Raw genomic sequence first — 15,642 nt, forward strand, 5'->3', positions numbered from 1 at the left:
GTGACTGACAGCTATCTCTGTATACACACTTACACAGAGAATACTATCACTGAAAACACCTCCCTGTGTACAGATATCAGTGACTGACAGCTATCTCTGTATACACACTTACACAGAGAATACTATCACTGATAACACCTCCCTGTGTACAGATATCAGTGACTGACAGCTATTTATACACACTTACACAGAGATTACTATCACTGATAACACCTCCCTGTGTACAGATATCAGTGACTGACAGCTATCTCTGTATACACACTTACACAGAGAATACTATCACTGATAACACCTCCCCTGTGTACAGATATCAGTGACTGACAGCTATCTATGTTTACACACTTACACAGAGAATACTATCACTGATAACACCTCCCTGTGTACACATATCAGTGACTGACAGCTATCTCTGTATACACACTTACACAGAGAATACTATCACTGATAACACCTCCCTGTGTACACATATCAGTGACTGACAGCTATCTCTGTATACACACTTACACAGAGAATACTATCACTGATAACACCTCCCTGTGTACAGATATCAGTGACTGACAGCTATCTCTGTATACACACTTACACAGAGAATACTATCACTGATAACACCTCCCTGTGTACACATATCAGTGACTGACAGCTATCTCTGTATACACACTTACACAGAGATTACTATCACTGATAACCCCTCCCTGTGTACAGATATCAGTGACTGACAGATATCTATGTATACACACTTACACAGAGATTACTATCACTGATAACACCTCCCTGTGTACAGATATCAGTGACTGACAGCTATCTCTGTATACACACTTACACAGAGAATACTATTACTGATAACACCTCCCTGTGTACAGATATCAGTGACTGACAGCTATCTCTGTATACACACTTACACAGAGATTACTATCAATCACTGATGAGACAGCCCTCATGTACAGCTGAAGTAAGAGAAAGCAGAGATTTATAAATTACAAGTTTTATTGAATCTGTTTCCACAAAAGTGTGCATCAGTCTGCCCAGCTCCGCCTGCTGCATACAGATTGCACTGCATTTTGTGATGACGGGTCCTTTTTACCCCCAAGTTACTGTAAAAGACTACAAATACCGACTGACCGGCAGCACACACATTTATACCGCCAGACTAGTTCTGCTTAGTAGCAGCAGGAGGTGCAGCAGGAGTATTGAGACGCACCTTTCAGATAACATTTAGAAGTTGTTTTATACATAATAACCTAATATAGAAATGATGCGTTACCTCCAGGTGCCTAAGGTCTCATGCACATCACCGTAGTTTTGGTCTGGGTCTGATCCGCATTTTTTGCGGATGACACGCCGACCAATTGAAATTCTGTGGGTCTGCAAAAATGTGCTGTGTGCTGTCAGCATCCATATGGCAGTTCCGAAAATTATCGAACATGTCCTATACCTGTCTGTTTTGTGGCACAAGAATAGTGTCACAGTCGTTACCTCTGGCTGTGACCTTCTGTCTATGCTCTCGCTGCAGCTCCGTTCCTGTGTTATTTGTGGTTCTTCATGGGTTAACTCCCCTGTGTGCCTATTAGGAGTTAATCCTCTCTGTCTGCTCCATGGGTGTGGCCTCTCTGCTGCACCCATGGAACCTGTATATAAGGCCTCATGCACACGACCGTTTTTTTTTTTGCGGTCCGCAAAAACGGGTTCCGTAGTTCCGTGATCCGTTTATTCTTCCGTGGGTCTTCCTTGATTTTTGGAGGATCCACGGACATGAAGGAAAAAGTCGTTTTGGTGTCCGCCTGGCCGTGCGGAGCCAAACGGATCCGTCCTGACTTACAATGCAAGTCAATGGGGACGGATCCGTTTGACGTTGACACAATATGGTGCAATTGCAAACGGATCCGTCCCCCATTGACTTTCAATGTAAAGTCAGGAGTCCCTATTATACCATCGTATCTGAGTTTTCTCCAATCCGATGGTATATTTTAACTTGAAGCGTCCCCATCACCATGGGAACGCCTCTATGTTAAAATATACCATCGGATTTGAGTTATATCGTGAAAACTCATATCCAACAGTATATTCTAACACAGAGGCGTTCCCATAGTGATAGGGACGCTTCAAGTTAGAATATACTAAGAACTGTGTACACAACTGCCCCCTGCTGCCTGGCAGCACCCGATCTCTTACAGGGGGCTGTGATCCGCACAATTAACCCCTCAGGTGGTGCACCTGAGGGGTTAATTGTGCATATCATAGCCCCCTGTAAGAGATCAGGTGCTGCCAGGCAGGAGAGGGCAGACCCCCCTCCCTTCCCCAGTATTACATTCATTGGTGGCCAGTGCGGCCCCCCTCTCTCCCTCCCCTGTATTACATTCATTGGTGGCCAGTGCGGCCTCCCCCCCCCCCCCCCCCCCATCATTGGTGGCAGTGGCAATTTTAGAAGCATTATACTTACCTGCGCTGTCTGTGACCGGCCGGGCGCTCCTCTTACTGGTAAGTGACAGGTCTGTGCTATAAGCAATGCGCCGCACAGACCTGTCACTTACCAGTAGGAGGAGCGCCCGGCCGGTCACAGACATCGCAGGTAAGTATAATGCTTCTAAAATTGCTAAGTAACCATGGCAGCCAGGACTGCAGTAGCGTCCTGGTTTGCCTATGGTTACCGATCGGAGTCCCAGCGATTAAACTGGGACTCCGATCGGAACTCTCCACTGCCACCAATGATGGGGGGGGGGAATTTTAATTAGGAGGGGGGGGAGAGGGGGGGCCGCACTGGCCACCAATGAATGTAATACAGGGGAGGCCGCACTGGCCACCAATGAATGTAATACAGGGGAGAGGGGAGGCCGCACTGGCCACCAATGAATGTAATACTGGGGCGGGAGGGGGTCTGCCCACTCCTGCCTGGCAGCACCTGATCTCTTACAGGGCGCTATGATACGCACAATTAACCCCTCAGGTGCGGCACCGGAGGGGTTAATTGTGTGGATCACAGCCCCTGTAAGAGATTGGGTGCTGCCAGGCAGAAGGGGGCAGTCATGTACACAGTTCGTAGTATATTCTAACTTGAAGCGTCCCCATCACTATGGGAACGCCTCTGTGTTAGAATATACTGTTGGATCTGAGTTTTCACAAAAAAGCTTTTATGCCGATCCGTCTGTGTGAAAGTAGCCTACGGACACGGATCACGGACGTCAATCTTGTGTGCATCCGTGTTTTTTCACGGACCCATTGACTTGAATAGGTCCGTGAACCGTTGTCCGTCAAAAAAATAGGACAGGTCCTATTTTTTTGATGGACAGGAAACACGGATCACGGACGCGGATGAACAACGGTGCATTTTCCGAGTTTTCAACAGACCCATTGAAAGTCAATGGGTCCGCAGAAAATCACGGAATAACGGACACGGATGCACACAACGGTCGTGTGCATGAGGCCTAAGGCTGAGGCTTCCTCAGTTCTGGGTCAGCTCTCCTGGTGTGTGTTGTCTTGTCCTGCTCCTTGTTGGTACTCACTCTCCCATGCTGCTGACCCATGGGATCCGCGTCTGTCTGTGCTCTGTGGGTTTCCTACTTGTTAATTCCCGTCCTCTTTCCTGTGTTTTGTTATCTGTTCTGCCAGTTATGTTTTAGTCACCTTGTGTGTATTCATATGTCTCTGTTCAGCAAGCCCTTGCTGCACCTTTCTTTGCAGCAGAGTGCCATGGGCAAGGCCATGCAGTATACCACTGGTGGAGCTAGTCCTTCTCTGCTCATTGTCACTCCTGTTCCCTTGCGTGAACTCCTGCTTGTGTTTTTAGTTGCCTGCTTGTATTTGCCTGTTTGTTATGTTTGCCTATGTACCTTCTGGTACCTGTTGTCCGTTTGCTCCTGTTGTCACTGTCTAGTTCACGCTCCAGAGTGGACCCTGGCAACTCCCTGCGGCAAAGCCTAACCCTACCATCTGAGGCGCTAGTGAATACCAGGAGTTGCTTAGTCACGCCCCTCTGGAGTATTACTAGACAGTGGCGCAGTGGGGGTTTTCCTCCCACTGTGCGGACGGTACATAGAGCTCTCTATTTCCCTGTGTTTCCCTCCTTGGATTCTGTTTGTGCAATAAACTCTTGTGTGACTGTACCGTATTGCTGTATGTTTTGCTTGATGACACGGTGGTCTCCCCTGGGACCTCCAACTCGTGACAAATAGGCTTGTTCTAGTGAAGGGAGCGAAAAAATTATGGATAGCGCATATCCGGTATCTGTATTTTGTGGATCTACAGTTTGTGGACCGCCAAAGGTTATGTGTGCGTGAGATCTAAAGGTCCTTTTAGTTACTTTGATTATTTCAGATTATAACATCAACTATGTGATACGTCACTCACCAGCGTCACTTTATCTGCTGTCATGATGGAAGAACGCGCTAAACAATTTGTATGCGATGAGGAGATATCCAAATTGCCCGGTTACCTGGAAAGACCCCCAGAAAAAATAGGGTTAATGTCTGTTCAATTCTAGATCACAACAATAAAAAGATATGTACATGTCCTCCCTGATCAGTTCTAGATGACATCAGTATAAGGCTGGGTTCACACCTGAGCGTTTTACAGCGCGGAGGAACGCGCTGTAAAACGCCCTACGCTCCAAGAAGTACAGGAGCTTCTTTGGGGCGTATTGTCGCGCGCTACCGCACTTCAGGGAACACGCGATAATGGGCGTTTGCTTGTTTCCTCCCGCGTATGTAAACGCCCGATAAAATCGCGCATACAGAGTACGCTCAGGTGTGAGCCCAGCTTAACCACCTCAGCCCCCAGTGCTTAAACACCCTGAAAGACCAGGCCACTTTTTACACTTCTGACCTACACTACTTTCACCGTTTATTGCTCGGTCATGCAACTTACCACCCAAATGAATTTTACCTCCTTTTCTTCTCACTAATAGAGCTTTCATTTGGTGGTATTTCATTGCTGCTGACATTTTTACTTTTTTTGTTATTAATCGAAATTTAACGATTTTTTTGCAAAAAAATGAAATTTTTCACTTTCAGTTGTAGAATTTTGCAAAAAAAACGAGATCCATATATAAATTTTGCTCTAAATTTATTGTTCTACATGTCTTTGATAAAAAAAAAATGTTTGGGTAAAAAAAAAAATGGTTTGGGTAAAAGTTATAGCGTTTACAAACTATGGTACAAAAATGTGAATTTCCGCTTTTTGAAGCAGCTCTGACTTTCTGAGCACCTGTCATGTTTCCTGAGGTTCTACAATGCCCAGACAGTACAAACACCCCACAAATGACCCCATTTCGGAAAGTAGACACCCTAAGGTATTCACTGATGGGCATAGTGAGTTCATAGAACTTTTTATTTTTTGTCACAAGTTAGCGGAAAATTATGATTTTTTTTTTTTTTTTTCTTACAAAGTCTCATATTCCACTAACTTGTGACAAAAAATAAAAAGTTCTATGAACTCACTATGCCCATCAGCGAATACCTTGGGGTCGTCTCTTTCCAAAATGGGGTCACTTGTGGGGTAGTTATACTGCCCTGGCATTCTAGGGGCCCAAATGTGTGGTAAGGAGTTTGAAATCAAATTCTGTAAAAAATGACCTGTGAAATCCGAAAGGTGCTCTTTGGAATATGGGCCCCTTTGCCCACCTAGGCTGCAAAAAAGTGTCGCACATCTGGTATCTCCGTATTCAGGAGAAGTTGGGGAATGTGTTTTGGGGTGTCTTTTTACATATACCCATGCTGGGTGAGATAAATATCTTGGTCAAATGCCAACTTTGTATAAAAAAATGGGAAAAGTTGTCTTTTGCCAAGATATTTCTCTCACCCAGCATGGGTATATGTAAAATGACACCCCAAAACACATTCCCCAACTTCTCCTGAGTACAGAGATACCAGATGTGTGACACTTTTTTGCAGCCTAGGTGGGCAAAGGGGCCCACATTCCAAAGAGCACCTTTCGGATTTCATCGGTCATTTTTTACAGAATTTGATTTCAAACTCCTTACCACACATTTGGGCCCCTAGAATGCCAGGGCAGTATAACTACCCCACAAGTGACCCCATTTTGGAAAGAAGACACCCCAAGGTATTCGCTGATGGGCATAGTGAGTTCATGGAAGTTTTTATTTTTTGTCACAAGTTAGTGGAATATGAGACTTTGTAAGGGAAAAAAATAAAAAAATCATCATTTTCCGCTAACTTGTGACAAAAAATATAAAATTCTAGGAACTCACTATGCCCATCAGCGAATACCTTAGGGTGTGTACTTTCCGAAATGGGGTCACTTGTGCGGTAGTTATACTGCCCTGGCATTTTCCAGGGGCCCTAATGTGTGGTAAGTAGGTAAATGACCTGTGAAATTCTAAAGGTGCTCTTTGGAATGTGGGCCCCTTTGCCCACCTAGGCTGCAAAAAAGTGTCACACATGTGGTATCGCCGTATTCAGGAGAAGTTGGGCAATGTGTTTTGGGGTGTCATTTTACATATACCCATGCTGGGTGAAAGAAATATCTCGGCAAAAGACAACTTTTCCCATTTTTTTATACAAAGTTGGCATTTGACCAAGATATTTATCTCACCCAGCATGGGTATATGTAAAATGACACCCCAAAACACATTGCCCAACTTCTCCTGAGTACGGCGATACCAGATGTGTGACACTTTTTTGCAGCCTAGATGCGCAAAGCGGCCCAAATTCCTTTTAGGAAGGCATTTTTAGACATTTGGATCCCAGACTTCTTCTCACGCTTTAGGGCCCCTAGAATGCCAGGGCAGTATAAATACCCCACATGTGACCCCATTTTGGAAAGAAGACACCCCAAGGTATTCAATGAGGGGCATGGAGAGTTCATAGAAATTTTTTTTTTTTTGGCACAAGTTAGCAGAAATTGATATTTATTTATTTTTTCTCACAAAGTCTCCCTTTCCGCTAACTTGGGACAAAAATTTCAATCTTTCATGGACTCAATATGCCCCTCACGGAATACCTGGGGGTGTCTTCTTTCCGAAATGGGGTCACATGTGGGGTATTTATACTGCCCTGGCATTCTAGGGGCCCTAAAGCGTGAGAAGAAGTCTGGAAAATAAATGTCTAAAAAATTTTACGCATTTGGATTCCGTGAGGGGTATGGTGAGTTCATGTGAGATTTTATTTTTGGACACAAGTTAGTGGAATATGAGACTTTGTAAGAAAAAAAAATAATTTCCGCTAACTTGGGCCAAAAAAATGTCTGAATGGAGCCTTACAGAGGGGTGATCAATGACAGGGGGGTGATCAATGACAGGGGGGTGATCAGGGAGTCTATATGGGGTGATCACCCCCCTGTCATTGATCACCCCCCTGTAAGGCTCCATTCAGATGTCCGTATGTGTTTTGCGGATCCGATCCATGTATCCGTGGATCCGTAAAAATCATACGGACATCTGAATGCAGCCTGACAGGGGGGGTGATCAATGACAGGGGGGGTGATCAGGGAGTCTATATGGGGTGATCACCCCCCCCTGGAAGGCTCCAGGGAGACGCCTGTATGTGTTTTGCGGATCCGATCCATCTATCAGTGGATCCGTAAAAATCATGCGGACGTCTGAATGGAGCTTTACAGGGGGTAATCAATGACAGGGGGGTAATCAATGACAGGGGGGTGATCAGGGAGTCTATATGGGGTGATCACCACAGTCATTGATCACGCCCCTGTAAGGCTCCATTCAGACGTCCGTATGCGTTTTGCAGATCCGATCCATCTATCAGTGGATCCGTAAAAATCATGCGGACATCTGAATGGAGCTCTACAGGGGGGAGATCAATGACAGGGGGGTAATCAATGACAGGGGGGTAATCAATGACAGGGGGGTAATCAATGACAGGGGGGTAATCAATGACAGGGGGGTAATCAATGACAGGGGGGTGATCAGGCAGTCTATATGGGGTGATCAGGGGCTAATGAGGGGTTAATAAGTGACGGGGGGGTGTAGTGTAGTGGTGTTTGGTGCTACTTTACTGAGCTGCCTGTGTCCTCTGGTGGTCGATCCAAACAAAAGGGACCACCAGAGGACCAGGTAGCAGGTATATAAGACGCTGTTACCAAAACAGCGTCTAATATACCTGTTAGGGGTTAAAAAAATCACATCTCCAGCCTGACAGCGAACGATCGCCGTTGGCAGGCTGGAGATCAACTCTCTTACCTTCCGTTCCTGTGAACGCGCGCGCCTGTGTGTGCGCGTTCACAGGAAATCTCGCGTCTCGCGAGAGGACGCGCCGGCGCGTCCACCCAGAAGAGCAGGGCCGCCGCAAAGACGCAATCCTGCGTACGGCGGTCCTGAGGAGGTTAAAGATACGTACAAGTCCTCCCTGATCAGTTCTAGATGACATCAGTATAAAGATACGTACAAGTCCTCCCTGATCAGTTCTAGATTACATCAGTATAAAGATACGTACAAGTCCTCCCTGATCAGTTCTAGATGACATCAGTATAAAGATACGTACAAGTCCTCCCTGATCGGTTCTAGATGACATCAGTATAAAGATACGTACAAGTCCTCCCTGATCAGTTCTAGATGACATCAGTATAAAGATACGTACAAGTCCTCCCTGATCAGTTCTAGATGACATCAGTATAAAGATACGTACAAGTCCTCCCTGATCGGTTCTAGATGGCATCAGTATAAAGATACGTACAAGTCCTCCCTGATCAGTTCTAGATGACATCAGTATAAAGATACGTACAAGTCCTCCCTGATCGGTTCTAGATGACATCAGTATAAAGATACGTACAAGTCCTCCCTGATCGGTTCTAGATGACATCAGTATAAAGATACGTACAAGTCCTCCCTGATCAGTTCTAGATGACATCAGTATAAAGATACGTACAAGTCCTCCCTGATCGGTTCTAGATGACATCAGTATAAAGATACGTACAAGTCCTCCCTGATCAGTTCTAGATGGCATCAGTATAAAGATACGTACAAGTCCTCCCTGATCAGTTCTAGATGACATCAGTATAAAGATACGTACAAGTCCTCCCTGATCAGTTCTAGATGACATCAGTATAAAGATACGTACAAGTCCTCCCTGATCAGTTCTAGATGACATCAGTATAAAGATACGTACAAGTCCTCCCTGATCAGTTCTAGATGACATCAGTATAAAGATACGTACAAGTCCTCCCTGATCAGTTCTAGATGACATCAGTATAAAGATACGTACAAGTCCTCCCTGATCGGTTCTAGATGACATCAGTATAAAGATACGTACAAGTCCTCCCTGATCGGTTCTAGATGACATCAGTATAAAGATACGTACAAGTCCTCCCTGATCGGTTCTAGATGACATCAGTATAAAGATACGTACAAGTCCTCCCTGATCAGTTCTAGATGGCATCAGTATAAAGATACGTACAAGTCCTCCCTGATCAGTTCTAGATGACATCAGTATAAAGATACGTACAAGTCCTCCCTGATCAGTTCTAGATGGCATCAGTATAAAGATACGTACAAGTCCTCCCTGATCAGTTCTAGATGGCATCAGTATAAAGATACGTACAAGTCCTCCCTGATCAGTTCTAGATGACATCAGTATAAAGATACGTACAAGTCCTCCCTGATCGGTTCTAGATGACATCAGTATAAAGATACGTACAAGTCCTCCCTGATCGGTTCTAGATGACATCAGTATAAAGATACGTACAAGTCCTCCCTGATCGGTTCTAGATGGCATCAGTATAAAGATACGTACAAGTCCTCCCTGATCGGTTCTAGATGACATCAGTATAAAGATACGTACAAGTCCTCCCTGATCAGTTCTAGATGGCATCAGTATAAAGATACGTACAAGTCCTCCCTGATCAGTTCTAGATGGCATCAGAATAAAGATACGTACAAGTCCTCCCTGATCAGTTCTAGATGACATCAGTATAAAGATACGTACAAGTCCTCCCTGATCAGTTCTAGATGACATCAGTATAAAGATACGTACAAGTCCTCCCTGATCAGTTCTAGATGACATCAGTATAAAGATACGTACAAGTCCTCCCTGATCAGTTCTAGATGACATCAGTATAAAGATACGTACAAGTCCTCCCTGATCAGTTCTAGATGACATCAGTATAAAGATACGTACAAGTCCTCCCTGATCGGTTCTAGATGACATCAGTATAAAGATACGTACAAGTCCTCCGTGATCGGTTCTAGATGACATCAGTATAAAGATACGTACAAGTCCTCCCTGATCAGTTCTAGATGACATCAGTATAAAGATACGTACAAGTCCTCCCTGATCAGTTCTAGATGGCATCAGTATAAAGATACGTACAAGTCCTCCCTGATCAGTTCTAGATGACATCAGTATAAAGATACGTACAAGTCCTCCCTGATCAGTTCTAGATGGCATCAGTATAAAGATACGTACAAGTCCTCCCTGATCAGTTCTAGATGGCATCAGTATAAAGATACGTACAAGTCCTCCCTGATCAGTTCTAGATGACATCAGTATAAAGATACGTACAAGTCCTCCCTGATCAGTTCTAGATGACATCAGTATAAAGATACGTACAAGTCCTCCCTGATCAGTTCTAGATGACATCAGTATAAAGATACGTACAAGTCCTCCCTGATCAGTTCTAGATGACATCAGTATAAAGATACGTACAAGTCCTCCCTGATCAGTTCTAGATGACATCAGTATAAAGATACGTACAAGTCCTCCCTGATCAGTTCTAGATGACATCAGTATAAAGATACGTACAAGTCCTCCCTGATCGGTTCTAGATGACATCAGTATAAAGATACGTACAAGTCCTCCCTGATCGGTTCTAGATGACATCAGTATAAAGATACGTACAAGTCCTCCCTGATCAGTTCTAGATGACATCAGTATAAAGATACGTACAAGTCCTCCCTGATCAGTTCTAGATGGCATCAGTATAAAGATACGTACAAGTCCTCCCTGATCAGTTCTAGATGACATCAGTATAAAGATACGTACAAGTCCTCCCTGATCAGTTCTAGATGGCATCAGTATAAAGATACGTACAAGTCCTCCCTGATCAGTTCTAGATGGCATCAGTATAAAGATACGTACAAGTCCTCCCTGATCAGTTCTAGATGACATCAGTATAAAGATACGTACAAGTCCTCCCTGATCAGTTCTAGATGACATCAGTATAAAGATACGTACAAGTCCTCCCTGATCAGTTCTAGATGACATCAGTATAAAGATACGTACAAGTCCTCCCTGATCAGTTGTAGATGACATCAGTATAAAGATACGTACAAGTCCTCCCTGATCAGTTGTAGATGACATCAGTATAAAGATACGTACAAGTCCTCCCTGATCAGTTCTAGATGACATCAGTATAAAGATACGTGCAAGTCCTCCCTGATCGGTTCTAGATGACATCAGTATAAAGATACGTGCAAGTCCTCCCTGATCAGTTCTAGATGACATCAGTATAAAGATACGTACAAGTCCTCCCTGATCAGTTCTAGATGACATCAGTATAAAGATACGTACAAGTCCTCCCTGATCAGTTCTAGATGACATCAGTATAAAGATACGTACAAGTCCTCCCTGATCAGTTCTAGATGACATCAGTATAAAGATACGTACAAGTCCTCCCTGATCAGTTCTAGATGACATCAGTATAAAGATACGTACAAGTCCTCCCTGATCAGTTCTAGATGACATCAGTATAAAGATACGTACAAGTCCTCCCTGATCAGTTCTAGATGACATCAGTATAAAGATACGTACAAGTCCTCCCTGATCAGTTCTAGATGACATCAGTATAAAGATACGTACAAGTCCTCCCTGATCAGTTCTAGATGGCATCAGAATAAAGATACGTACAAGTCCTCCCTGATCAGTTCTAGATGACATCAGTATAAAGATACGTACAAGTCCTCCCTGATCAGTTCTAGATGACATCAGTATAAAGATACGTACAAGTCCTCCCTGATCAGTTCTAGATGACATCAGTATAAAGATACGTACAAGTCCTCCCTGATCAGTTCTAGATGACATCAGTATAAAGATACGTACAAGTCCTCCCTGATCAGTTCTAGATGACATCAGTATAAAGATACGTACAAGTCCTCCCTGATCGGTTCTAGATGACATCAGTATAAAGATACGTACAAGTCCTCCCTGATCGGTTCTAGATGACATCAGTATAAAGATACGTACAAGTCCTCCCTGATCAGTTCTAGATGACATCAGTATAAAGATACGTACAAGTCCTCCCTGATCAGTTCTAGATGACATCAGTATAAAGATACGTACAAGTCCTCCCTGATCGGTTCTAAATGACATCAGTATAAAGATACGTACAAGTCCTCCCTGATCAGTTCTAGATGACATCAGTATAAAGATACGTACAAGTCCTCCCTGATCAGTTCTAGATGACATCAGTATAAAGATACGTACAAGTCCTCCCTGATCAGTTCTAGATGACATCAGTATAAAGATACGTACAAGTCCTCCCTGATCAGTTCTAGATGACATCAGTATAAAGATACGTACAAGTCCTCCCTGATCAGTTCTAGATGACATCAGTATAAAGATACGTACAAGTCCTCCCTGATCAGTTCTAGATGACATCAGTATAAAGATACGTACAAGTCCTCCCTGATCAGTTCTAGATGACATCAGTATAAAGATACGTACAAGTCCTCCCTGATCGGTTCTAGATGACATCAGTATAAAGATACGTACAAGTCCTCCCTGATCAGTTCTAGATGACATCAGTATAAAGATACGTACAAGTCCTCCCTGGTCAGTTCTAGATGGCATCAGTATAAAGATACGTACAAGTCCTCCCTGATCAGTTCTAGATGACATCAGTATAAAGATACGTACAAGTCCTCCCTGATCAGTTCTAGATGACATCAGTATAAAGATACGTACAAGTCCTCCCTGATCAGTTCTAGATGACATCAGTATAAAGATACGTACAAGTCCTCCCTGATCAGTTCTAGATGACATCAGTATAAAGATACGTACAAGTCCTCCCTGATCAGTTCTAGATGACATCAGTATAAAGATACGTACAAGTCCTCCCTGATCAGTTCTAGATGACATCAGTATAAAGATACGTACAAGTCCTCCCTGATCAGTTCTAGATGACATCAGTATAAAGATACGTACAAGTCCTCCCTGATCAGTTCTAGATGACATCAGTATAAAGATACGTACAAGTCCTCCCTGATCAGTTCTAGATGACATCAGTATAAAGATACGTACAAGTCCTCCCTGATCGGTTCTAGATGACATCAGTATAAAGATACGTACAAGTCCTCCCTGATCAGTTCTAGATGACATCAGTATAAAGATACGTACAAGTCCTCCCTGATCAGTTCTAGATGGCATCAGTATAAAGATACGTACAAGTCCTCCCTGATCAGTTCTAGATGACATCAGTATAAAGATACGTACAAGTCCTCCCTGATCAGTTCTAGATGACATCAGTATAAAGATACGTACAAGTCCTCCCTGATCAGTTCTAGATGACATCAGTATAAAGATACGTACAAGTCCTCCCTGATCAGTTCTAGATGACATCAGTATAAAGATACGTACAAGTCCTCCCTGATCGGTTCTAGATGACATCAGTATAAAGATACGTACAAGTCCTCCCTGATCAGTTCTAGATGACATCAGTATAAAGATACGTACAAGTCCTCCCTGATCAGTTCTAGATGGCATCAGTATAAAGATACGTACAAGTCCTCCCTGATCAGTTCTAGATGACATCAGTATAAAGATACGTACAAGTCCTCCCTGATCAGTTCTAGATGACATCAGTATAAAGATACGTACAAGTCCTCCCTGATCAGTTCTAGATGACATCAGTATAAAGATACGTACAAGTCCTCCCTGATCAGTTCTAGATGACATCAGTATAAAGATACGTACAAGTCCTCCCTGATCAGTTCTAGATGACATCAGTATAAAGATACGTACAAGTCCTCCCTGATCAGTTCTAGATGACATCAGTATAAAGATACGTACAAGTCCTCCCTGATCAGTTCTAGATGACATCAGTATAAAGATACGTACAAGTCCTCCCTGATCGGTTCTAGATGACATCAGTATAAAGATACGTACAAGTCCTCCCTGATCAGTTCTAGATGACATCAGTATAAAGATACGTACAAGTCCTCCCTGATCAGTTCTAGATGACATCAGTATAAAGATACGTACAAGTCCTCCCTGATCAGTTCTAGATGACATCAGTATAAAGATACGTACAAGTCCTCCCTGATCAGTTCTAGATGACATCAGTATAAAGATACGTACAAGTCCTCCCTGATCGGTTCTAGATGACATCAGTATAAAGATACGTACAAGTCCTCCCTGATCAGTTCTAGATGACATCAGTATAAAGATACGTACAAGTCCTCCCTGATCAGTTCTAGATGACATCAGTATAAAGATACGTACAAGTCCTCCCTGATCAGTTCTAGATGACATCAGTATAAAGATACGTACAAGTCCTCCCTGATCAGTTCTAGATGACATCAGTATAAAGATACGTACAAGTCCTCCCTGATCAGTTCTAGATGACATCAGTATAAAGATACGTACAAGTCCTCCCTGATCAGTTCTAGATGGCATCAGTATAAAGATACGTACAAGTCCTCCCTGATCAGTTCTAGATGACATCAGTATAAAGATACGTACAAGTCCTCCCTGATCAGTTCTAGATGACATCAGTATAAAGATACGTACAAGTCCTCCCTGATCGGTTCTAGATGGCATCAGTATAAAGATACGTACAAGTCCTCCCTGATCAGTTCTAGATGACATCAGTATAAAGATACGTACAAGTCCTCCCTGATCAGTTCTAGATGACATCAGTATAAAGATACGTACAAGTCCTCCCTGATCGGTTCTAGATGGCATCAGTATAAAGATATGTAAATAAACCAACACTTGTTTCCCTTTTACTTATTAGTGACCCAATATCACCTATAGCGCAACCAATAAAAGATATATGGATCTAATTAAATCACAACTCCAACCACATGACTTTATACAATATCAATAGTGTTTATTAGTACATATAGAGTTGTGACCAATTCTGGCCACACAGACATTAAGAACAGGTAAAATGTCACTCAGACTGCAGACGTGGGGTAATTACAGTACATATTGGTAAAGTGCCTACATATGACACAAAAGGATACAGTCAGTGCCTATCAGAGAGTATTGTCCAGTCCACAATGTATTATCAAGAGGTCAAATTATAGACCCTGGACTCTATGGGCATCAACTCACAAATATAGTACAATAAACAAAGGGGGCCGTCAGCTTCTTCAAGGGGGCATTACCCTGTAATTACCACACGTCTGCGGTCTGAGTGACATTTTACCTGTTCTTAATGTCTGTGTGGCCAGAATTGGTCACAACTCTATATGTACTAATAAACACCAGTGATTTTGTATAAAGTCATGTGGTTGGAGTTGTGATTTAAATTAGATCCAAAGATATGTAAATGTTCTCGTTGATCAGTTCTAGATGACATTTACATATCTTTATACCGCGGTTATTCGGAAACGGTGATATCGCCGTGTTTTAATATTGCGGTATATCGCTCAGCCCTATGCAGACCACAGTGTTATGGGTAGCCAAGTGGCGCCCTAGGTGGATGACTACCCTCGCCTATCCATCGTCCTGGCCTTAA

The 15,642-nt window shown here is 43.2% G+C and overlaps 1 protein-coding gene across 1 annotated transcript in view; it reads right to left on the reverse strand.

Moving 5' to 3' along the window:
- LOC120982885 (E3 ubiquitin-protein ligase Mdm2-like) overlaps positions 1–15,642 on the reverse strand; it is a 110,675-nt gene that overhangs the window by 70,763 nt on the left and 24,270 nt on the right. Inside the window, exon 2 of the mRNA XM_040413053.1 lies at positions 4,342–4,413. Coding sequence (XP_040268987.1) covers positions 4,342–4,413 — 72 coding nt within the window. The remainder of the gene's footprint in view (positions 1–4,341; positions 4,414–15,642) is intronic.

The sequence above is a fragment of the Bufo bufo genome (assembly GCF_905171765.1).
Source record: "Bufo bufo chromosome 6 unlocalized genomic scaffold, aBufBuf1.1 SUPER_6_unloc_2, whole genome shotgun sequence".
NCBI lineage: Eukaryota > Metazoa > Chordata > Amphibia > Anura > Bufonidae > Bufo > Bufo bufo.